General features: G+C 54.3%; 2 protein-coding genes across 2 annotated transcripts; both read left to right on the top strand.

The window, feature by feature from the left end:
• The first annotated feature begins 11455 nt into the window (after positions 1-11455).
• LOC135317268 (feather keratin Cos1-1/Cos1-3/Cos2-1-like) lies at positions 11456-11770 on the top strand. Its single transcript, XM_064473214.1, has one exon. The coding sequence runs from the start codon at positions 11456-11458 to the stop codon at positions 11768-11770; it is 315 nt and encodes a 104-aa protein (XP_064329284.1).
• A 6926-nt stretch (positions 11771-18696) lies between these two features.
• Positions 18697-19011, top strand: LOC135317321 (feather keratin Cos1-1/Cos1-3/Cos2-1-like). Its single transcript, XM_064473377.1, has one exon. It carries the CDS (start codon positions 18697-18699, stop codon positions 19009-19011), a length of 315 nt encoding a protein of 104 aa, XP_064329447.1.
• The last annotated feature ends 6710 nt before the right edge of the window (positions 19012-25721 follow it).

Below are 25721 nucleotides of genomic sequence, written 5' to 3'. Positions count from 1 at the left end.
GCCTCTGCCTCCACGGAATCCTTTTTTTGCTGTTGTCTTGAGTTGTTGAGGCAGAAACACAAGGACTTGGGGGTTGGGGGGAATAGGGGCTAAGGTGGGGACACAGGCAGATCTTTCATCATTCCCATAGGAAGGGGAGGGTGAGACAGAGGGCCCCTTCCAGTCACTGTCTCTTGGAGCTAAGGGAGACATACTTAGTTCCTCCTGAGCCAGTGGCAATCAGGCCCTGCATTCTGGCATCATGCCTCTGATACAGCCCCCCACAGCTTTCTTATCTCCAATTTGGACAGAGTGGACTGTTCAGTGGATGAGGGATTGATTGGATGGTCACATCCAGAAGTAACTGTCAACAGCTCAATTTCCAGATGGAGATCGGTGAAAAGTGGTGTCCCTTAGGGGTCCATATTTGGGCCAGGACTATTTAATATCTTCATCAATGATATAGATGGTGGGATCAAGTGCACCCTCAGCAAGTTGTCAGATGACACCAAGCTGGCAGGTGCAGTTGACATGCCTGCAGGACAGGATGCCAGCCAGAGAGACCTGGACAAGCTTGAGAAGTGGGCCCGTGTGAACCTCATGAGGTTTAACAAGGCCAAGTGCAAGGTCCTGCACCTGCGTCGGGGCAGCCCCCCCATACCAATACAGGCAGTGTGGCCAGCAGGTTGAAGGAGGTGATTCTGCCCCTCTACTCTGCTCTGGTGAGACCCCACCTGGAGTACTGCATCCAGCTCTGGAGCCCTCAAGACAAGAAAGACATGGACCTGTTGGAATGGGTCCAGAGGAGGGCAACAAAAATGATCAGAAGGATAGAACATCCCTCTTATGAGGACAAGCTGAGGGAGTTGGGGTTGTTCAGCCTGGAGAAGAAAAGGCTGCAGGGATACCCTATTGTGGCCTTCCAGTACTTAAAGGGGCACTATAAGAAAGACAGGGGCAACCTCTTTAGCCAGGCCTGTTGAGATAGGACAAGGGGTAATGGTTTTAAACTAAAGGAGGGTAGATTCAGACTAGCTATAAGGCAGAAATTTTTTTACAGTGACAGTGGTCAAACACTGAAACAGGTTGCCCAGAGAGACACTAGATGCCCATCCCTAGAAACATTCAAGTCAGGTTGGATGGGGCTCTGAACAGCCAGGTCTAGTTGAAGATGTCCCTGCTTACTGCAGGGGTGTTGGGCTAGATGACCTCTAAAGCTCCCTTCTGACCAAAACTATTCAATGATTCTATGATTCTATGATGTCTGCTCAGATATGGCCCTGTGGCCTTAGAGCACACCCTGCAGACAGGGAGCCCAACCCTGTTCCTGAGAGAGGAGCCTGGTGCTGGTGGATGTTCTGAGAGGTCAGCAGCTCACAAGCTTTTGCAGAAGGGAGTGTCTCATGCTCTGGATAGCCCTGTGCTGGGAAAAGAAGCTCAGTCAGAAGATGGGCCCAAAGGATGCCGGAATGGGGATGGAAACAGCTTTTACAACAGCCCCAGACCTTCTTCTCCCCATCCTCCAACCTGTCCCCAGAAGGATGGGACATGATCTGCACCTAAAGGCAAGGATAGCAAGGGCAGGTCACCTCTAAACCCTCCACCCCCCACACAGTTCCCTGTACAGCCCCGAAGTTGCACAGACGTGCAGGCCTAAGGCAACTCACAGATTGATGTAGAAATCAGCTTGACTAGACCGCAGAGGAGGGCCCTCCTTCCCCTTTGTGCTGGTTTTGGCTGAGAAGGTGTTAGTTTTCTTCACTGTAATGGCTGTGGTGGTTGGGACCTTTTCAGCTTCCCGCGCTCTGCCACATGGACAGGAGGCTGGGAGGGGCAGGGCCATGGCTGGGGCAGCTGACCCCAATTAGCCAATAGGATGTTCATTCAATACCATGTGACGCCATGACCAGTATATTAACAGGGGCAGTTGGCACTCAGGCACTGGCGGTGTTGGGTTGGTGGGTAGTGAGTGGCTGTGTCACGTGTGGTTTGTTTTGGTGGTTCATTCCCCTTCCCCCTCTCCCCACCCATGGGCAGGCAGGTGCTCAGCCATCTCCAGGACTTTTTCAGCTCCCCATGCTCTACTGGGTGCACAAGAAACTGGGAGGGGATACGGCCAGGACAGCTGACCCAAACTGACCAACAGGATATTCCATACCGTATGACTGGGAAGAAGGAGGAAGAGGGGGATGTTTGGAGTGATGTCATTTGTCTTCCCAAGTAACTGTTATGCATGATGGAGTCCTGCTTTCCTGGAGATGGCTGAGCATCTGCCGGCCCGTGGGAAGGAGTGAATGAATTCCTTGTTTTGCTTTGCTTGCAGATGTAGCTTTTGCTTTACCTATTAAATTGTCTTTATCTCAGCCCACGAGTTTTCTCACTTTTGGTCTTCTGATTCTCTCCCCCATGCCACCTGGGGGGAGTGAGCAAGCGGCTGTGTGGTGCTTAGTTGTTGTCTGGAGCAAAACCATGACACCAGGCCACCAGGGACTGGTAAGGTCTCACATAGTTATTGCTCACCTTCCTGAGGATGTCAGAGGAGACATCAAAACTTCTTCAAAGGAGGATGGGTGGACCCTGGCTGAGATTGGCCTGTTGGTCCACTCGCTGTGGCTGCAAACCTCATGCTATCACTAGTCTTAATCCAGATCCTCTCCCCTTCCTCATTGGTGAGGTGTAGAAGCAGGAAAAGCTGGGGAGGCAGCAAGAGCAAGGGGAGACTGAGGTGTACCTAAATGGGAGACTTGAGCATCCAAGAAGCATCAGGAAGAGGGCAAAAGAGAGTGCATGGGAAGTGTCTGGGGAAGTGCAAAGGAGGGCACAGAAGTAAAAAGCAGCCCCTGGAGAGGTAGGAGAAGGGTCTTGCCTCTACACAAGCAAAGCAGGGGAGGCAATTCCTTCCTGATGGTGTTCAAGGCTCCCAATCCTGCCACACTTCCCATCACATATCTTCTGAGCTTCCAGCAAAATATCCCTGACAGCACATGTCCTGCTTGGCTGAGGCCTGTCCCTGTGCACAGAAGAGCTCCCTGAACAGTTCAGTGAAGCCTGATATGCATATACATGTGTTCCTGATCCTGCCAGGCCGAAAACACTATTGGCTGATGAATCTTTGTCCTTTGCAGACCTAGAAGGATTTAAAAGGAGGGCTGCAAGATCAGCATGAGATCAGGTCATCCCACACTGCTGCATTCAGCCTCCACAATCACTTGAGCAAAAATATATCTGCTGCAAGATAGATTTTCACATGAATGCCTTCCTGTGGTCAGCCTGAGCAGTGGAGGAAGCTGTCACAGGGATTGTCAAATGCACTAGGAAACCTTGGTTCATAGCTTGCGCTCCTCCCCACTGGGGATTTCCAATTTCTTGTGGATTGGGGGATCCATTTCTTTCTGCAGCTGTGTATCAGCACCATTATCTTCTCAGGAAATGCCTACTCTGGAACGGTCAACCCTGCTGGGGTTTTGAGGAAAACTCAGATACCACAATTTAATTTTTTTTTTAGAGAAAAAAAGAAGCCTTTTGCAAGAGACTGATGGCAAGGCTCAGGTGAGTCTCTGACTCATTCCTGCCAGCCCTTGGTGCTGTGCAGAGCACACAGATGAGAATGGAAAAGTGGCCTCTGCACTCTGCACAGTCCATGGCAAATATTCTCCTGTCCTACAGTGTACAGGGAAACTAGTTCCAGGGCAGGGGTTCTTTCACCACCTTCTCCTTCCTCTCAAGGAAGGCCACAGACACTGGCCCTTCTTGAAGAATAAAATGGCCTGCAGATCTCTGGGTGCACTGAGGAAATAGTCTGCAAAAGAACTCCCTTTCCTCCAAGCTCAGCCTTGCACAGGCACATCCCCTCCCTCCCCTGGCTTGTTGCACATCCAAGGAAACTCCCTGCACCACGGCATCTTGCACAGCACAGAGGTACAAGGCACTGTCAGAGACCTCAACTTCCTCCAGCCACAGGAGACTATTTCCCCATGGTGTTCAGCAATGTGGTGAGACAGCCACCATGTTTGGGGCCAACTGATGCTTGATATGAGACCTGTTGTGGGGCTTGGCATTTCCTCTGCTGGTACCAGAACAAGCCATAAAAGTTAGTGGTCTGGCAGGTGCAGGTTGTTTGGAAGGTGTCTCTCCTCTACTGTAACTTGTCCTTCTTGCTGCGTAACAGTGGACTGCCCCATGGTGTCTGGAAGAAAGCAAGGGCCAGCGACTGTACAGGGAAAAGCTCTGAGATGCAAAACAAGAGGGGATGCAAAGTCTTAGAGGAGAAGGTTCCCTGTCCCTTGTGCTACAGCAAGAGCCCCATGGATGGGAAGAGCAAAATGGTGAGTGTCTTTCAGCAGGAGGTCTGAGACCTCAGCTCAGTGTGGATCCCACAGAACAATAATGTCAATTACCTCCCACAGGGATACCCCCAGAGAGAGGCAGATCTTCCATCACTACTCTCCTGCTGCCCAGAATCTCCAAGGAACAGCCTGTAGCGCCTGGCTCTCCTGTGATGAGTCTAGGGCACCTCCATCAGGGTGAGAGACCTGGGAACTCCTGCAAGACATTTCATCCTACTCCTCATTTCCTGTCCTCTCAGAAGTCTCCAAGGTCAAGTGAGGGAAAAGGAAGCCCTGGCACTGTGGACATGCAGGAGGAATGGATAGCCAGGGCATGCTGCATGACATGTGCCAGCCAGGAGAGAGACTGGGACAGACTGAGAATGTCAGTGGGATGAGAGAACTTTCATGTCCCTGCATCAGCTCTCGAAAGCCCTGTGCATTTGGGTTGCAAAGTCAGAAAATGTGTAGGGCCAAGACACAAAAGAGATTCTGCAGTTCTATATCTGTGAAACACTGGGCCCAGGCAGATCAGAAGAGAGAGGTGGATGGTTGGCAAGAGAAAAGGAAGGCAAGGGGTCTAAGATGATAAGGAGAGGAGGTGTTTCTTCTGGATATCATCTTTTCCATCAATAAGAGCATCTTGACCAAGAAGGTGCAAAACCACCCATGTGATCTGATGTTTGCCAACATTTATCCATCCTTCAAGCGCAGCTCCCTGCAGAGATCTGCTGAAGGGGTGAGGGTCTCCTGGAGAGAGGAGGAATCACGTTTCCAGTCAAAGCCAATGTTTATACACAGTGGTTGCCTCAGGAAGACAGCAAGGACGAGATACCCAAGGTGCATGCTGAGACTGATCCTCCTGCCTGCCTGAGAGGGACAGAAAAACCCACATGTCCCCACCAAGAGCCACGAGAGATCAGAGCTGCCAGAAATGACTCCACAAGGGGAACAAAGAATGAAATGGGGAGAAGAAAATGCTTGTTCTTAGCAGGCCTGAAACACTCCTGCTGTGGTCCTCCCCACTCCAGAAGCAACAATGTGTTTCTCCTGCAGCCAAAATCTTACACACTGAGGGAACCTGGTGGCTCTGGATTCCCCATGGTGACAAGTGTCTCATCCTGGTCTGATATCCCAGTGGGGTCCTCCCATCCACCATGAGAAATTCTTGCTCTTCTGCACTCCCCTGATGGACTATTTAAGATTTTAAATTTTGCCCCACTGAGATTTTACACCATCTCTCTGGGGACATTGCTATTTCTTCTGGAAACAGATGGGCCCTATGTTTCTACCATTTCTCTCTTTTCCTTCCTCTGCCACCTAGAAGCAGCACCTGTCTCCCATATCCCCAGAAATACAAGGAACTTGGTTGTGCAGCAGCCCTGACTGTGTGACCTGTTCTGGCAGAATAACCTGGAACTCCAGAGAGGAACCTGGCTCCAGCAACAACTTTAGAATCTAAAAAAGTCTTAATCAAAACTCTGCAATAATAAAAAAAAATCATCATCATCATCATCATCATCATCATCATCATCATCTGCATTTTCCTTATCTCCTAAGAAATATGGGCACTGCACAACCTCAGAGGGAAAAGGGGATCCCAGGAGATATGGATGGTTCCAAGATGCACTCAACTTCACTCAGGCAAGGCAGTTCTCTCTTGGGAGTGTTCTGGGAGTCCATCACCACAGAGCTGGCTGCAGCTTGTCCTTCCATGCACCCAGGTTGGACAGCAAGGGATCATAACTCTCTCCCATTCTAGGCTACACAACAGAGGAAAAACAAATGCAGAATGATTAAGACTTATGCCTTTCCAAAGCGAAGGGTAAAGGGGATAGACCAGCCTCTCTGATGCACTGTCCTGTGCAACTTCTTGGGCGTCCCTCCTTCCTTGATGCTTGTGTCTCCTCTCCCACCAATCTCAAGCCCTTGGCTGGGGTGGCCTCTCCTGGCTCCTGCACAGTGTCTAGCCCCAAGCTCCTGTCAGCACACCCCAAGGCTGCAGCTCTCACAAACACAATGGTGAACACCACCAAATCCTGCTAGAACCAGCTGTCCCACTCAGCCCCCCCCCCCAAAGGAGATATTTCAGGACTCAAGACGTGAAGATCATGCCACACTGTCCAATTCCATCTCATAAACCAGTTTCTTAAAAGCTCATTGGGAAAACCAAAACCTGCCTTTCCACTTAAAAGTACTCGTTCCATTCTCAGTTTCTTAAAAAAAAAAAAAGATCTGCATTTATCCTTTCCTTACTTGTATCCTTTAAGAAACAAACCAGCCAAGCTATTTTTACCTTTTCCATAGAATCATAGAATAATTTAGGTTGAACAGGACCTCCACAGATCACCCATTCTAAGTTCCTGCTCAGAACAGGACTCATTAGATCAGGCTGGACACAGCTGTCCCTATAAAGCCTTGAAAATTTCCAAGGCCAGAGCCTGCACAATATCACTAGAAAACCCATTCCAGTACTTGAGAATTTCCAAGTGCTGGCTATACTTTTGTAAGTCATCTCAGAGTGCAGTAGGTCTGCTTTGCCACAAGGGCACACTGCTGGCTCACCTTCAGACATTGGCCGCCAGGCATTCCCTGCCTTCCCAGGTGTCTCACCTATAACCTCTGCCTCCAGCACAGTCCAAGCTACATCAAGCAACTGAATTGTGCCTGTCCACAGAGGAACTGATTTCTCCTGACTCTTCCTTTGGAGGAAAACCCCATGGTGAGCCGTCTCTCCCTTCCTTTGAAGACCAGGCCAGAGGCAACAACGAGCCAGCAATTTCCTCTGCTGACTTGGGATAAGGTCTGGGTAAGATAAGTCATTCACAGCATGAGGCTGTGCCAGAAGCCATGCCAATGAGCATGTAAAGAACTCTTCCCTGAGCTCCCTGCATCCAGAGAGTGCTTCCAGCTCTCCAAGCCTAGCTGTGGCCAAAGAAACACAGAAAGGGTGAACATGTTAACTGAGCAGGTTATTTCATGCCTTCTGCCTCTACATGACTGCCCAGAGGTCAGAACAGCAATGTTGACTATATTAGAGGATGAGGAAGAAGAAAAGGAAGAAGTGCTTGGACTAATGATTATAAATGATTATAAAATCTAGAGGTAAGAAAGGATGATGGGACAGCATGGCCCACGCAGTGATGGATCCTTGGCTCCCAGGAGTCATGAGCGTAGCCATGGGCAGAAACATCTTTCAATAGATCCGTGACTCAAAGCCCTTCCAACCTGACTTTAGTTTATTAAATAATTCTAGAAAAGAAGGTCTATATGGTCTCTTTTTCTTTCTTCCTCTAAAAATCTATGTAAACACAATACGTCAAAAGGAACTTGCAGATATTACAAAAAGCATGGAGTCCTAGAGCTCCTTTTACGCCCTTTGGTTCTTAAATGAAAACAATGTTGACTCTCCGCAGACACAGTGAAGTTTGCAGGGCTCGGAGCAGATGGAGCCCTTCCTGTTGCCAGGGTCATAAAAAAAGAAAACCACCAGAATGCCCCAAGCTGACATCACTTTCCTCCACTGGAGCCCTCTGGCACTTAGTTTTTTGTCTTCTGCACATGCTGACACATCCATGCCCTGAGAATCTTGCGGGCTTTCATCTGAGCGCTTGAAACAGTTGTCCATGATGGAATGGGCATGACATAAACCAGGAAATGCAAAGGCAGTGCAGAGTAAAACAGCAACACATCCCTGGGATGTTTCTGTTCATTAGAAGCATGTAGGAATATTGTCACTTGTGCAGAACTTACCTTTGGGCTTGAGGCAGTGTTAGACCCATATAAAGACAGATAACCTGGCTGCTCACTCTATCACTTCTGTCACCTCCTTCTCCTTGTGAACCAGGTGAGTTGGAACCCCCTTTCTCATCCATTTCCTCCTTGGGATGTGGTCTTGCTTTCAAGGACATTTTAGTTGATACAGGCTCCTTGATCTTATGTTACTGCTCTGTGCTCATGGTCGTTGAGGAGAAAGAGCCTGTCATGGAAATAGGCTGAGGCTGGGCTGAGGTAGGCTTTTGGCTGCAGGCTAGACAGGAGCATCCCTGGCCTGGCTGCTATCTGAAGGACCCCCTTGGGCTGAGGCAATGAAGCCTCTGTTCCCTCCTGCAGAGCCTCAATGACCCAACCAGACAGGTGTCTTGTCTGCCTTTTGGTGGGTTTGCAGGCTGTTCCTGAAGGTGTCTTGCTTCTTCCCTGCCCTCTCGCCCAGGTGCATTGCCAGCCTGGATGCATGTCCTGCTCCAACAAGTGCCAGCCATGCCAGCTGTGTCCGCCCTGCTCGCCCTGTGTCCCGACCCCGCTGGCCAACAGCTACAACGAGCCCTGTGTCAGACAATGCCAGAACTCCACCACTGTCATCAAGCTCTCTCCTGTGGTGGTGATTCTTCCTGGCCCCCTCCTCAGCTCCTTCCCACAGAACACACACGGGACTCTCCACATCTGCTGCTGTTGGCAGCATCCTCAGCTCTCAGGGAGTGCCCATCACCTCTGGGTGCTGTGACCTCCCTGCATCACCAGCTGCTACTGTAACAGCAGAAGGGGCCCCCCCTTGCTAAAGCCACCAGTGATAGACCAGACAAGGACCTCCAGGAACCCAGAAGATCATGTCAGACTGAACAATGCAGATGCTAGCCATTGCTATGAGAGGGACTGAGCATGCCCCACTCCTCCTGCAGAGGGTGTCAGCCCTTTGGAAAGGGCCATCCTGAGCTCTCTGAAAATGCGGCCAATGCTTCTCGTTCCTTTACCCCACTCTCTCCTTACCCTCCTTTTCCTTTGTTGTTTTCCACTCCCCCGGCCATGAGGCCCACCAAAAACTGCTTAGGGGAGATCTGCCTGCCTCTCTCCCTCTGTGGGGCACCCAGAGGAGTACCCTGTGGGAACTCTTCCTTGATCATGGGACATTGACTCTAGGCTATCCACGGTGACACTTTCACTGTGGCCCTGCCTCGCAAGCCTGCCTCTGGCTCTGTGCATGATTATTTCCTCTCTGGATGCTCTCTAAAGGTATCCAGGGAGAAAGGAGATAAGCTAAGAGGGAACAAATGGGTAAGCAAGAATACCCCTTCTCATTTCTAGAGAACTGGGAGGGTAGGACACACTGCCTGTTGGCCTCCTATAGCCAGGGTCCCTTGGAGCTGAGGACAACATTCCTGGCTACTCCTCAGCCAGTGCCCACCAGCCCTTGCCTTGCTGCACTTCTGCCCAGAAATATTCACTTTGGCATCAGAGCATGTCCCACAGATGGTGATTCCAACTCGTACTGTTTTCAAGGGAGGTATCCAGTGCTGCAAGAGGCCCTCGGAGGTCAGCAGCCGCACAAGAAATCAAGGCAATTCCTCTTGCTCTAGGTGGAGCTGTGCTGAGGGAGAAGACCCAGAGAGAAGATGACGATGAGGATCAAAAGAGAACAGGGTATGAGAAATCAACTTGACTAGAGCACAGAGCCTCACTCTCCTCCTCACCTTCTAACCCATCTCAAAAAGTAAGGGGCATGCTATGCATCCAAGGGCAACGATAGGTAGGGCAGATCCCCTCTTCCTCTGCCACACCATGCAGTGCCCCGTGCGGCCCAGCGGGTGGTTGCACAGATTTGCAAGGCTGAGGTGCCTGGCGCACCGCACATCCCCACCTCCCATCAGAACGAGCACCTCCAGGACAAAAACGGTTTCTTGCATGGGCCTAAAAGAAGACACAGGTGAGCGACTGACCCTTCCTCCCATGGTACTGTAGAGAGAGCACCGACCAGAACAGCCCAGGCTCTCCAATACCCACTCGGTGCGAGGTCGTAGGCCCTGCCTCACTCAGCACCAGGCTGAGTGGTGGCATTGGCATGGACATGAGGAGCCTCTGTCCCGCCCAGTCACCAGCAACACTGCCCCGTCAGGGGATACAATGCCAGGATAACGGCCTGCATAGGCGGGCAGGCTTTCTTGCTCTTTCTCCCCGTACGTAAAGCAAGAAAGGGAGGATGCGAGAGGGCATAAGGGAGTGCATTTTGGTTCTCTGAGCAGCTCTCTGCCAGGCCAAAGGCACCACCGTTCAGCTGCAGATGGGCTCCTTCTGGCAAGGGCAACGTGCTACTCTGCAGTTCTCCTGGACGCACCACGGGACAGTCCCCCTGCTGTGACCTGCGCACGTCCCCATGATGAGGCTCACACAAGTACAGGCTGACCGACGTGTGCTCGTGCGTGCCTCCATGGGAGCACGCCAAAATCTGTATGCTCACGTAACGCAAGCCAGGAAAACATAGACTCGTCAAGGTTGGAAAAGACCCCAAAAGATCACCAAGTCCGACCGTCAATCACCAAGTCCACATCCGCAACTGTGGACTCTGCTGAGCAGATGCTGGGGGCTAGATGTGACATGACCTCTCACATGGGAGCCTTTGTGCACCTGGACAAGAAGCATGAGAGCGATGCCCATTTCCTGCAAACTTTGCCACAAACAAGCCCACAGGTATGACCCAGGTGCACATCATCACCTGCCTGCACGGCAGGCCGCCAGCACTTGATCTGAGTCTTCTGCCTGCGCTGACGTGTTTCCATCCTGGAAATCCTCAGGCCTCTCATCCCAGCACTTACAGAAGCCTTCATCTGGGAAAGCACGTGGCGTAAGCCAGGAAATGAAAAGGCAGCAGTGCAGGAAGCCAGGACACAGCCCGTCCCATTGGCCGGGATGGTCCGCATTTGACGTGAGCTTGTCAGAAAATTATTACTTCCCCAAAGGGTGCCTCTGGGCCTCAGGCAATGCAGGTCTACTATAAAAGGCAGCCCAACTCTCTGCCCTCTCATCCACTTCTCTCGCCTCCTTCTCCTTGGGAATCAGGTGAGAGTGAAGCCTCGTCTCCTCCTCCTCCTCCTTCAGGATCAGGTCTTTCCTCGATGGGTGCCTCAGCCGATATGGGCTGTCCTAGCCCAGGGCTGGGAACTGATTCTCATGGGAGAGGGAAGGGGAGAGGAGGTCTTCCAGAGAGAGGGGCTGGGACTTAGTTGAGGTGGCTCGTGGCCTTTGGGCTGGGCAGCGCGTGCTGGGCCAGGAGGTGCCTTGGCTCCACTGTGGTTGGGTGCAGTGCTGCCCCTCATGTATCCCTGTGCTCTGCTTCTTCCCCCTGCCCTCTCTCCCAGGTGCACCGTTGGACCAGAGACATGTCCTGCTACGACCAGTGCCAGCCCTGCCAGCCCTGCTCGCCCTGTGGCCCGACCCCGCTGGCCAACAGCTGCAATGAGCCCTGTGTCAGGCAGTGCCAGAACTCCACCGTCGTCATCCAGCCCTCCCCCGTGGTGGTGACCCTGCCCGGCCCCATCCTCAGCTCCTTCCCACAGAACACCGTTGTGGGCTCCTCCACCTCCGCTGCTGTTGGCAGCATCCTGAGCTGTGATGGAGTGCCCATCTCCTCCGGGGGCTTTGACCTCTCCTGCATTACCAGCCGCTACTGTGGCAGCAGATGTCGACCCTGCTAAAGCGGCTGGCAACAACTTTGGCCAAGAACTTCCAAGACCTCAGAACATGGTGCTGCTGGACAGGAGACAGAGCTTCAGGGCACTGTATTCACCTCCTCGGGCCACTGTTTTGCTCTTCTAATCCCTTCTCTCTCTTCTTTACCTTTCCTGTCACCGCCTCCCCACACCAGCCTAGCGGGGACCTGTTGGCCTCCCTCCCTCTGCAGGGCGGGCAGATGGACACCCTGCAGGAGCTCCACCGCATCTTAGTGGCTGCCCCTGCTGCTCTCTGTGAACCACCTCCTTTTCTTCTTTGGACTCATTAAAGTTGTGCTGCATCCAAGCTTGGGCCTGCGAGTCCTCCTTCCTTCTGCGGCAGCTCTTCCAGTCTGCTCAGGGAAGAGGTGGAGCAAGGGGAGGGTGGGACTCACCGCAGTAGATTTTGGTTTGTGCCCTTTCCCCTGGAGCTAACAAAGACAACCCTGGCTACTCCACAGCCAATGGCTATCAGCGAGAGCATGTCTCCAAAGGGCGGCAGGAGTGGGGAATGGGAAGACAAGAATGCACACGGACAGCCCACAGCCTCCTCTCCACCTTCCCCTCCACTGCATTACGCCATCTAGAGCCCGTGGCCGGTACACATGGGCACAGGCAGGTGAGATAGCGACCTCATATAGCCCTTCAGCACCTGGCAGGGCCCAGCTGCTCTCCAGATAGGCAGGCCTGAGGTAATGCACAAGTCAGGATTAGTATCGGCCACACTCCCTGCGAAGCCAACACCCCCACAAGGCCCTCATGGCTTGTTTCAGCTGTCCACCTTCCCTGCGCAAATGCCTTGTGGCGCAAATGACTGTTAATGCTAACATCTAGTTATGCTTTTCAGTTATACTTTGAAAGTTCCTTTTGGACCTTGGCCTTCAGCCGCAGGCAATGCTCTAAATCCTGGCATCCATCCGTGGTCTCCTGGGAGCAGAAAAGGAACTCCTGGAGGCACCGCTTGGCGCACAATAACATCTCAGGCACACAGCGCCCCACGAACCGTGTGAGGTTCCACTCATGCCCTTCCTGCCCTCAGGTCGTGGGCTGACCACGGAGGACCTCACCCCGGAGCAGGTGGATGTACCGTGAAGGACACTGTGACCCCGTAAAGAGCTTGCACTGGAAGAGGTTCCTGGCAGGAACTGCCCTCCTGCGGAGAGAAGCCCACGCTGGAGCAGGTCCTCTGGCAGGAGCTGTGACCCCGTGGGGGACCCACGGTGGAGCAGCCCGTGAAGAAATGCAGCCCGGTGGAAGGACCCACGTTGGAGAATTTTGTGAAGGACCTTCTCCCGTGGGTGGGACCCCACCGTGGAGCAGGGGAGCAGCGTGAAGAGGAAGGAGTGGCAGAGACTATGTGTAACGCAGAGTCCGCAACCCCCCTTCCCATTCAGAGGTGAGGCTCACAGGACGGTAGCTCCCCAGGTTCTCCTTTCTACCCTTTTCAAAGATGGACACACTCTTTCCCTTCTTCCACTCCCCAGGGACTTCACCTGACTGCCATGGCCTTTCGAGACCATGGAGAGTGTCTTGGCAGCTCCACCAGCCAATTCCCTCAGGACTCTGGGATGCATCTCGTCAGGTCCCATAGACTTGTGGGTGTTCCGGTTCCTCAGGTGGTGGGAGGGGCTTTAGCCCCCTCGTCTCCATCCTGCGGTCCATTGGCTTGAGAGGGTTGAGGAGAGAGGCTACCAGCCAAGACTGAGGCAAGAAAGTTGTTGAGTACCTCAGCTCTCTCCTCGTCTCTTGATACTAGGCAACCATTCTTGTTCAGCAGGGCGGGTGCACTTTCTTTAGCCTTCTTTTTCTGGCTGTCGTACCTGTAGAAGCCCTTTAGTTATTCTTTGCATCCCTTACCTGTCCCCGCTTCCACTGCTTCCACTGCTTGCGCGGTTCCCTCTTGCTCATTAGTTTGACCAGCATATCTCAGCTCAGCCGTACTGCTCTCTTCCCTTCCTTGCCGGATTTCTTACACCTGGCAACTGAGAGCTCCTGTGCTCTATGGAATGCACCTTCCAAGGTCTGCCGGCACTTCTGTTCCCTTGTCCCTGAGGACCTCTTCCCAGGGGGTCCTGCTGACTAACTCCTTGAGGAGCTGGAAGGCTGCTTTCTGTATGAACCTTCCCACGATCAAAAAATCCCCAAACTTCCACCAACGGCACCAGCGTCTGAGCCAGGTGTTAATCGGGTGAATAATCAGTGAGAACATCCAAGGGCAACGATAGCTAGGGCAGATCCCCTCTTCCTCTGCCACACCATGCAGTGCCCCGTGCGGCCCAGCGGGTGGTTGCACAGATTTGCAAGGCTGAGGTGCCTGGCGCACTGCACATCCCCACCTCCCATCAGAACGAGCACCTCCAGGACAAAAACGGTTTCTTGCATGGGCCTAAAAGAAGACACAGGTGAGCGACTGACCCTTCCTCCCATGGTACTGTAGAGAGAGCACCGACCAGAACAGCCCAGGCTCTCTCTCTGCAGCTCACGGCAAGTACAATCCCATCCTGGCGCGCGAGGGAAGAACAGTTCCATGGCAGAAGCTCTCTCACCACCTTCTCTTTTCCCTCAGGCCACCAACCCCAGCCCCTCTCAGAAAGAGGATCTTTGGGTGCAGATCTCTGGGCGCGTAGGGGAAATAGGGCTGCCACGGGAGTGCTGAGGGCCTTTGCCCACAGCTCAGCCTTGCACAGAAGGGCCTCCTGCCAGGCTGCCAAGAGAAGAGAACTGTACTGGGCCCCTTCTCCTAGGTCCCTCCTCCCCTGACGCCTACCGCTCGTGGAGAACAGCCTTTGGTGCTTGAACCTCAGAAATTTGGGCCTACAAAGACAGCCGAGATCATCTGCACTGACCTGCCTGTGAGACGTTGAGAGGGAACGGGCTGGGAAAGAGAGCCAGTGAGGGGCTGGATGGTTGGGGAAAGAAATGCAAGGTGGAGGGGGTCTGAGGCAGCCAAGGGAGTGGGTGTTTCTTCTCTGTCACCAGTTGTCATGCAGGACTCTTCCTAGCAGAGTCAGAAAGAGCTGAAGAGAGCAGGTGTCGTGGTTTAGCCGGCAGCTCAGCCCCACACAGTCGCTCGCTCACTCCCCCACCGGTAGATGGGGGAGAGAATCAGAAGGGTAACGCTCGTGGGTTGGGATAAGAACAGTGAAATAATTAAAATTAAAAGAAACAACAACAAAAATGCAACGTAAAGAGAACAACGAGAGGCTCGAAACCTGGGGTGGGGGAGACAGGAAGGGAGAGGGGAGGGGAATGAACCGCCGAAAGAGACCACAAGCGACGCAAGCGCTCACCGCCCGCCGACCCAAAGCCACGCCTCCTCTGAGCCGCAGATTGCCCCCCCTTGCTATACTGGTCATGGTGTCACATGGTATGGAACGAACATGCCATTGGCCAGTCGGGGTCAGCCGCCCCGGCCGTGGCCTTGCCCCTCCCAGCCTCCCGCCGACGCGGCAGAGCGCGGGAAGCTGGCAAGGTTGTCGACACCCCCACCCCCCCACCCCCCACCCCACCCCGGAGGAGAATTAACCCCTTCTCAGCCAAAACCAGCACAGCAGGTCATCAAGAGAGTAGCTCCCATTCACGGCTTTCCTCCCGCGCAGACCGTGGGGACTCCTTGTACATTTGAGGCTACGGCAGGAGGTTTGGTGAGCTGTGCTCTGCCCATGGCTCTAAACCTGCCACTGGTTCCCAGGTACACAAGCACAAAGGCCACCTGACATCACTGCCCACCGTCCTCTGAAGGGAACAACAGTGGGAGGAAGAGACTGCTCCTGATGGCATAGATAGGAAGCAGGAAAAAAAGAAAAGCATGGCAATGTAAAAAGCACACATGGCACTTCTAATTACCATAGTTGTTGCAGAACCAGGAAGACCTTGGCTGGCTTCCAAACACACCCGGCTGATCTCTCACGCTCCCTCCTCCACAGGGCAGAAGGAGATAGTAAGGAGAAAGTCAGGTGAAAGTAAGGTTGTGGGTCAAGGTAAAGACAGGGGGATTACTTACCAAATGCTGCCACCCTTAAAGCAGGCTCGACTTGGGGAAGATTCATTTAACATAGTGCCAATTACAAATAGAGCAGGATGGTGAGAAACAGACCAAAACCCTCTAAAACACCTCCATGCCCACCTCTTTTTCACAGCCTCGACTTCCCTCCTTCGTTCATGGCTCTCCATCTCCTCCACCCGCAAGCCGCACAGTGTACTGTGGAATGGGGGAGCGTTGTGGCAGGACACAACAGTTCCTTCCTGCCACTCTTTTCTCCTCACATTTTTCTCTGCTCCAGCATGAGTCCTTCCCATAGGCTGCAGTCTTTCAAGACCAGCTCCATCATAGGTCCAGTCCACGGCCTGCAGTCCTTCCGGATAAGACTGCCCCGGCATGGGGGTCCTCCAGGGCCCGCAGTTGGTGCCAGGAGCCTGCTTCAGCGTGGGCTCTGCACAGGCCACACTTCCAGCAGGGGATATCCACCTGGTCCAGCGTGGGATCCTCCATGGGCTCCTGGTCCAGCGCGGGATCCTCCATGTGGATGTCTGCTCCACCGTGGTCTCTCCCACAGGTTGCCCAGCAATCTCTGCACCATTGCCTGAAGCACCTCCTCCTCCTCCTCCTCCTCCTCCCTTTCCTCTGGCCTTGGTGTTTGCAGGACTGTTTCTCAAATGGTTTACTCTCTCCATTCCTCATTTCCTGTGTAGGCTTTTGCCCTTTCTCTAAGATGTGTTAGCCAGCATTGCTAACGGGCTCAGCGCTGTGCAGCAGATAGTCCGTGTTGGAGCCGGTTGGAACTGGCTCTGTCAGACATGGCGGTAGCCACTGGATTCTTCTCACAGGGGGCACCCCTGCACCCTTCTCCCCCACCTCCCAAAGCCTTGCCACAGAAACAGGCTGCAGTGGGTCCAAGAGAGTATGAGGCACAGTTAGAGGGATACGAATTCCAAGAGAGAGGAACCAGTCCAGGCTTCAGTAAGGCACGGATGGAATGCTGAATAAGCTTAAGAGAAATGGTATTATTCCTCACGCTTAAAGAGTTTGAATAAGTGCTCTAATATGACAGCTATCTACTGTCCTTGAACTTGAGTTTGAAAGCGGCTCCCATGGGAAGGGCAGTCAGGCCTGGCTGAAGCCTCCCAGCAGCACCACCTGGACATGATCTCAGCAAGGTCAACAAAGGGAGAAGGGTGGCCCTCGGTTACACTGCCTCTAAGCTGGAGCAAAGACAAGGCAGACTAGGGTGGAGGACGCACTTAGGTCCCTTACAAGGTACCTGCAGCCTCTGTCACAAAGAGGGAACTTGCCTGACCTCCCTCATGAAACAGCAGCAGAGTTTCTGCAGTTGGGCCCTGAAGCACATGTCCCTGCCTTCCTAGACACAGGTGCTGTGCCCTCAGATTCAGGTTTCTGTGGGGAGCATGGGACTCCTGGTGCTTCAACACCAAAGGCGTCCTCAGCTGCCTGACTCTCCCTGTGCCACCCAGAAAGTCAGTCCCACGTCTCACAGCAGAGCATCATCTGGACCCTGGTCCCTTCGCTCCAGTACCCACTCGGTGCGAGGTCGTAGGCCCTGCCTCACTCAGCACCAGGCTGAGTGGTGGCATTGGCGTGGACATGAGGAGCCTCTGTCCCGCCCAGTCACCAGCAACACTGCCTCGTCAGGGGATACAATGCCAGGATAACGGCCTGCATAGGCGGGCAGGCTTTCTTGCTCTTTCTCCCCGTACGTAAAGCAAGAAAGGGAGGACGCGAGAGGGCATAAGGGAGTGCATTTTGGTTCTCTGAGCAGCTCTCTGCCAGGCCAAAGGCACCACCGTTCAGCTGCAGATGGGCTCCTTCTGGCAAGGGCAACGTGCTACTCTGCAGTTCTCCTGGACGCACCACGGGACAGTCCCCCTGCTGTGACCTGCGCACGTCCCCATGATGAGGCTCACACAAGTACAGGCTGACCGACGTGTGCTCGTGCGTGCCTCCATGGGAGCACGCCAAAATCTGTATGCTCACGTAACGCAAGCCAGGAAAACATAGACTCGTCAAGGTTGGAAAAGACCCCAAAAGATCACCAAGTCCGACCGTCAATCACCAAGTCCACATCCGCAACTGTGGACTCTGCTGAGCAGATGCTGGGGGCTAGATGTGACATGACCTCTCACATGGGAGCCTTTGTGCACCCGGACAAGAAGCATGAGAGCGATGCCCATTTCCTGCAAACTTTGCCACAAACAAGCCCACAGGTATGACCCAGGTGCACATCATCACCTGCCTGCACGGCAGGCCGCCAGCACTTGATCTGAGTCTTCTGCCTGCGCTGACGTGTTTCCATCCTGGAAATCCTCAGGCCTCTCCTCCCAGCACTTACAGAAGCCTTCATCTGGGAAAGCACGTGGCGTAAGCCAGGAAATGAAAAGGCAGCAGTGCAGGAAGCCAGGACACAGCCCGTCCCATTGGCCGGGATGGTCCGCATTTGACGTGAGCTTGTCAGAAAATTATTACTTCCCCAAAGGGTGCCTCTGGGCCTCAGGCAATGCAGGTCTACTATAAAAGGCGGCCCAACTCTCTGCCCTCTCATCCACTTCTCTCGCCTCCTTCTCCTTGGGAATCAGGTGAGAGTGAAGCCTCGTCTCCTCCTCCTCCTCCTTCAGGATCAGGTCTTTCCTCGATGGGTGCCTCAGCCGATATGGGCTGTCCTAGCCCAGGGCTGGGAACTGATTCTCATGGGAGAGGGAAGGGGAGAGGAGGTCTTCCAGAGAGAGGGGCTGGGACTTAGTTGAGGTGGCTCGTGGCCTTTGGGCTGGGCAGCGCGTGCTGGGCCAGGAGGTGCCTTGGCTCCACTGTGGTTGGGTGCAGCGCTGCCCCTCATGTATCCCTGTGCTCTGCTTCTTCCCCCTGCCCTCTCTCCCAGGTGCACCGTTGGACCAGAGACATGTCCTGCTACGACAAGTGCCAGCCCTGCCAGCCCTGCTCGCCCTGTGGCCCGACCCCGCTGGCCAACAGCTGCAATGAGCCCTGTGTCAGGCAGTGCCAGAACTCCACCGTCGTCATCCAGCCCTCCCCCGTGGTGGTGACCCTGCCCGGCCCCATCCTCAGCTCCTTCCCACAGAGCACCGTTGTGGGCTCCTCCACCTCCGCTGCTGTTGGCAGCATCCTGAGCTGTGATGGAGTGCCCATCAACTCCGGGGGCTTTGACCTCTCCTGCATTACCAGCCGCTACTGTGGCAGCAGATGTCGACCCTGCTAAAGCGGCTGGCAACAACTTTGGCCAAGAACTTCCAAGACCTCAGAACATGGTGCTGCTGGACAGGAGACAGAGCTTCAGGGCACTGTATTCACCTCCTCGGGCCACTGTTTTGCTCTTCTAATCCCTTCTCTCTCTTCTTTACCTTTCCTGTCACCGCCTCCCCACACCAGCCTAGCGGGGACCTGTTGGCCTCCCTCCCTCTGCAGGGCGGGCAGATGGACACCCTGCAGGAGCTCCACCGCATCTTAGTGGCTGCCCCTGCTGCTCTCTGTGAACCACCTCCTTTTCTTCTTTGGACTCATTAAAGTTGTGCTGCATCCAAGCTTGGGCCTGCGAGTCCTCCTTCCTTCTGCGGCAGCTCTTCCAGTCTGCTCAGGGAAGAGGTGGAGCAAGGGGAGGGTGGGACTCACCGCAGTAGATTTTGGTTTGTGCCCTTTCCCCTGGAGCTAACAAAGACAACCCTGGCTACTCCACAGCCAATGGCTATCAGCGAGAGCATGGCTCCAAAGGGCGGCAGGAGTGGGGAATGGGAAGACAAGAATGCACACGGACAGCCCACAGCCTCCTCTCCACCTTCCCCTCCACTGCATTACGCCATCTAGAGCCCGTGGCCGGTACACATGGGCACAGGCAGGTGAGATAGCGACCTCCTATAGCCCTTCAGCACCTGGCAGGGCCCAGCTGCTCTCCAGATAGGCAGGCCTGAGGTAATGCACAAGTCAGGATTAGTATCGGCCACACTCCCTGCGAAGCCAACACCCCCACAAGGCCCTCATGGCTTGTTTCAGCTGTCCACCTTCCCTGCGCAAATGCCTTGTGGCGCAAATGACTGTTAATGCTAACATCTAGTTATGCTTTTCAGTTATACTTTGAAAGTTCCTTTTGGACCTTGGCCTTCAGCCGCAGGCAATGCTCTAAATCCTGGCATCCATCCGTGGTCTCCTGGGAGCAGAAAAGGAACTCCTGGAGGCACCGCTTGGCGCACAATAACATCTCGGGCACACAGCGCCCCACGAACCGTGTGAGGTTCCACTCATGCCCTTCCTGCCCTCAGGTCGTGGGCTGACCACGGAGGACCTCACCCCGGAGCCGGTGGATGTACCGTGAAGGACACTGTGACCCCGTAAAGAGCTTGCACTGGAAGAGGTTCCTGGCAGGAACTGCCCTCCTGCGGAGAGAAGCCCACGCTGGAGCAGGTCCTCTGGCAGGAGCTGTGACCCCGTGGGGGACCCACGGTGGAGCAGCCCGTGAAGAAATGCAGCCCGGTGGAAGGACCCACGTTGGAGAATTTTGTGAAGGACCTTCTCCCGTGGGTGGGACCCCACCGTGGAGCAGGGGAGCAGCGTGAAGAGGAAGGAGTGGCAGAGACTATGTGTAACGCAGAGTCCGCAACCCCCCTTCCCATTCAGAGGTGAGGCTCACAGGACGGTAGCTCCCCAGGTTCTCCTTTCTACCCTTTTCAAAGATGGACACACTCTTTCCCTTCTTCCACTCCCCAGGGACTTCACCTGACTGCCATGGCCTTTCGAGACCATGGAGAGTGTCTTGGCAGCTCCACCAGCCAATTCCCTCAGGACTCTGGGATGCATCTCGTCAGGTCCCATAGACTTGTGGGTGTTCCGGTTCCTCAGGTGGTGGGAGGGGCTTTAGCCCCCTCGTCTCCATCCTGCGGTCCATTGGCTTGAGAGGGTTGAGGAGAGAGGCTACCAGCCAAGACTGAGGCAAGAAAGTTGTTGAGTACCTCAGCTCTCTCCTCGTCTCTTGATACTAGGCAACCATTCTTGTTCAGCAGGGCGGGTGCACTTTCTTTAGCCTTCTTTTTCTGGCTGTCGTACCTGTAGAAGCCCTTTAGTTATTCTTTGCATTCCTTACCTGTCCCCGCTTCCACTGCTTGCGCGGTTCCCTCTTGCTCATTAGTTTGACCAGCATATCTCAGCTCAGCCGTACTGCTCTCTTCCCTTCCTTGCCGGATTTCTTACACCTGGCAACTGAGAGCTCCTGTGCTCTATGGAATGCACCTTCCAAGGTCTGCCGGCACTTCTGTTCCCTTGTCCCTGAGGACCTCTTCCCAGGGGGTCCTGCTGACTAACTCCTTGAGGAGCTGGAAGGCTGCTTTCTGTATGAACCTTCCCACGATCAAAAAATCCCCAAACTTCCACCAACGGCACCAGCGTCTGAGCCAGGTGTTAATCGGGTGAATAATCAGTGAGAACATCCAAGGGCAACGATAGCTAGGGCAGATCCCCTCTTCCTCTGCCACACCATGCAGTGCCCCGTGCGGCCCAGCGGGTGGTTGCACAGATTTGCAAGGCTGAGGTGCCTGGCGCACTGCACATCCCCACCTCCCATCAGAACGAGCACCTCCAGGACAAAAAGGGTTTCTTGCATGGGCCTAAAAGAAGACACAGGTGAGCGACTGACCCTTCCTCCCATGGTACTGTAGAGAGAGCACCGACCAGAACAGCCCAGGCTCTCTCTCTGCAGCTCACGGCAAGTACAATCCCATCCTGGCGCGCGAGGGAAGAACAGTTCCATGGCAGAAGCTCTCTCACCACCTTCTCTTTTCCCTCAGGCCACCAACCCCAGCCCCTCTCAGAAAGAGGATCTTTGGGTGCAGATCTCTGGGCGCGTAGGGGAAATAGGGCTGCCACGGGAGTGCTGAGGGCCTTTGCCCACAGCTCAGCCTTGCACAGAAGGGCCTCCTGCCAGGCTGCCAAGAGAAGAGAACTGTACTGGGCCCCTTCTCCTAGGTCCCTCCTCCCCTGACGCCTACCGCTCGTGGAGAACAGCCTTTGGTGCTTGAACCTCAGAAATTTGGGCCTACAAAGACAGCCGAGATCATCTGCACTGACCTGCCTGTGAGACGTTGAGAGGGAACGGGCTGGGAAAGAGAGCCAGTGAGGGGCTGGATGGTTGGGGAAAGAAATGCAAGGTGGAGGGGGTCTGAGGCAGCCAAGGGAGTGGGTGTTTCTTCTCTGTCACCAGTTGTCATGCAGGACTCTTCCTAGCAGAGTCAGAAAGAGCTGAAGAGAGCAGGTGTCGTGGTTTAGCCGGCAGCTCAGCCCCACACAGTCGCTCGCTCACTCCCCCACCGGTAGATGGGGGAGAGAATCAGAAGGGTAACGCTCGTGGGTTGGGATAAGAACAGTGAAATAATTAAAATTAAAAGAAACAACAACAAAAATGCAACGTAAAGAGAACAACGAGAGGCTCGAAACCTGGGGTGGGGGAGACAGGAAGGGAGAGGGGAGGGGAATGAACCGCCGAAAGAGACCACAAGCGACGCAAGCGCTCACCGCCCGCCGACCCAAAGCCACGCCTCCTCTGAGCCGCAGATTGCCCCCCCTTGCTATACTGGTCATGGTGTCACATGGTATGGAACGAACATGCCATTGGCCAGTCGGGGTCAGCCGCCCCGGCCGTGGCCTTGCCCCTCCCAGCCTCCCGCCGACGCGGCAGAGCACGGGAAGCTGGCAAGGTTGTCGACACCCCCACCCCCCCACCCCCCACCCCACCCCGGAGGAGAATTAACCCCTTCTCAGCCAAAACCAGCACAGCAGGTCATCAAGAGAGTAGCTCCCATTCACGGCTTTCCTCCCGCGCAGACCGTGGGGACTCCTTGTACATTTGAGGCTACGGCAGGAGGTTTGGTGAGCTGTGCTCTGCCCATGGCTCTAAACCTGCCACTGGTTCCCAGGTACACAAGCACAAAGGCCACCTGACATCACTGCCCACCGTCCTCTGAAGGGAACAACAGTGGGAGGAAGAGACTGCTCCTGATGGCATAGATAGGAAGCAGGAAAAAAAGAAAAGCATGGCAATGTAAAAAGCACACATGGCACTTCTAATTACCATAGTTGTTGCAGAACCAGGGAGACCTTGGCTGGCTTCCAAACACACCCGGCTGATCTCTCACGCTCCCTCCTCCACAGGGCAGAAGGAGATAGTAAGGAGAAAGTCAGGTGAAAGTAAGGTTGTGGGTCAAGGTAAAGACAGGGGGATTACTTACCAAATGCTGCCACCCTTAAAGCAGGCTCGACTTGGGGAAGATTCATTTAACATAGTGCCAATTACAAATAGAGCAGGATGGTGAGAAACAGACCAAAACCCTCTAAAACACCTCCATGCCCACCTCTTTTTCACAGCCTCGACTTCCCTCCTTCGTTCATGGCTCTCCATCTCCTCCACCCGCAAGCCGCACAGTGTACTGTGGAATGGGGGAGCGTTGTGGCAGGACACAACAGTTCCTTCCTGCCGCTCTTTTCTCCTCACATTTTTCTCTGCTCCAGCATGAGTCCTTCCCATAGGCTGCAGTCTTTCAAGACCAGCTCCATCATAGGTCCAGTCCACGGCCTGCAGTCCTTCCGGATAAGACTGCCCCGGCATGGGGGTCCTCCAGGGCCCGCAGTTGGTGCCAGGAGCCTGCTTCAGCGTGGGCTCTGCACAGGCCACACTTCCAGCAGGGGATATCCACCTGGTCCAGCGTGGGATCCTCCATGGGCTCCTGGTCCAGCGCGGGATCCTCCATGTGGATGTCTGCTCCACCGTGGTCTCTCCCACAGGTTGCCCAGCAATCTCTGCACCATTGCCTGAAGCACCTCCTCCTCCTCCTCCTCCTCCCTTTCCTCTGGCCTTGGTGTTTGCGGGACTGTTTCTCAAATGGTTTACTCTCTCCATTCCTCATTTCCTGTGTAGGCTTTTGCCCTTTCTCTAAGATGTGTTAGCCAGCATTGCTAACGGGCTCAGCGCTGTGCAGCAGATAGTCCGTGTTGGAGCCGGTTGGAACTGGCTCTGTCAGACATGGCGGTAGCCACTGGATTCTTCTCACAGGGGGCACCCCTGCACCCTTCTCCCCCACCTCCCAAAGCCTTGCCACAGAAACAGGCTGCAGTGGGTCCAAGAGAGTATGAGGCACAGTTAGAGGGATACGAATTCCAAGAGAGAGGAACCAGTCCAGGCTTCAGTAAGGCACGGATGGAATGCTGAATACGCTTAAGAGAAATGGTATTATTCCTCACGCTTAAAGAGTTTGAATAAGTGCTCTAATATGACAGCTATCTAATGTCCTTGAACTTGAGTTTGAAAGCGGCTCCCATGGGAAGGGCAGTCAGGCCTGGCTGAAGCCTCCCAGCAGCACCACCTGGACATGATCTCAGCAAGGTCAACAAAGGGAGAAGGGCGGCCCTCGGTTACACTGCCTCTAAGCTGGAGCAAAGACAAGGCAGACTAGGGTGGAGGACGCACTTAGGTCCCTTACAAGGTACCTGCAGCCTCTGTCACAAAGAGGGAACTTGCCTGACCTCCCTCATGAAACAGCAGCAGAGTTTCTGCAGTTGGGCCCTGAAGCACATGTCCCTGCCTTCCTAGACACAGGTGCTGTGCCCTCAGATTCAGGTTTCTGTGGGGAGCATGGGACTCCTGGTGCTTCAACACCAAAGGCGTCCTCAGCTGCCTGACTCTCCCTGTGCCACCCAGAAAGTCAGTCCCACGTCTCACAGCAGAGCATCATCTGGACCCTGGTCCCTTCACTCCAGTACCCACTCGGTGCGAGGTCGTAGGCCCTGCCTCACTCAGCACCAGGCTGAGTGGTGGCATTGGCGTGGACATGAGGAGCCTCTGTCCCGCCCAGTCACCAGCAACACTGCCCCGTCAGGGGATACAATGCCAGGATAACGGCCTGCATAGGCGGGCAGGCTTTCTTGCTCTTTCTCCCCGTACGTAAAGCAAGAAAGGGAGGATGCGAGAGGGCATAAGGGAGTGCATTTTGGTTCTCTGAGCAGCTCTCTGCCAGGCCAAAGGCACCACCGTTCAGCTGCAGATGGGCTCCTTCTGGCAAGGGCAACGTGCTACTCTGCAGTTCTCCTGGACGCACCACGGGACAGTCCCCCTGCTGTGACCTGCGCACGTCCCCATGATGAGGCTCACACAAGTACAGGCTGACCGACGTGTGCTCGTGCGTGCCTCCATGGGAGCACGCCAAAATATGTATGGTCACGTAACGCAAGCCAGGAAAACATAGACTTGTCAAGGTTGGAAGAGACCCCAAAAGATCACCAAGTCCGACCGTCAATCACCAAGTCCACATCCGCAACTGTGGACTCTGCTGAGCAGATGCTGGGGGCTAGATGTGACATGACCTCTCACATGGGAGCCTTTGTGCACCCGGACAAGAAGCATGAGAGCGATGCCCATTTCCTGCAAACTTTGCCACAAACAAGCCCACAGGTATGACCCAGGTGCACATCATCACCTGCCTGCACGGCAGGCCGCCAGCACTTGATCTGAGTCTTCTGCCTGCGCTGACGTGTTTCCATCCTGGAAATCCTCAGGCCTCTCCTCCCAGCACTTACAGAAGCCTTCATCTGGGAAAGCACGTGGCGTAAGCCAGGAAATGAAAAGGCAGCAGTGCAGGAAGCCAGGACACAGCCCGTCCCATTGGCCGGGATGGTCCGCATTTGACGTGAGCTTGTCAGAAAATTATTACTTCCCCAAAGGGTGCCTCTGGGCCTCAGGCAATGCAGGTCTACTATAAAAGGCGGCCCAACTCTCTGCCCTCTCATCCACTTCTCTCGCCTCCTTCTCCTTGGGAATCAGGTGAGAGTGAAGCCTCGTCTCCTCCTCCTCCTCCTTCAGGATCAGGTCTTTCCTCGATGGGTGCCTCAGCCGATATGGGCTGTCCTAGCCCAGGGCTGGGAACTGATTCTCATGGG

Source organism: Phalacrocorax carbo, chromosome 25 (assembly GCF_963921805.1).
Source record: "Phalacrocorax carbo chromosome 25, bPhaCar2.1, whole genome shotgun sequence".
Taxonomy (NCBI): Eukaryota; Metazoa; Chordata; class Aves; order Suliformes; family Phalacrocoracidae; genus Phalacrocorax; species Phalacrocorax carbo.
This window is presented reverse-complemented; position numbering and strand designations above follow the sequence as displayed.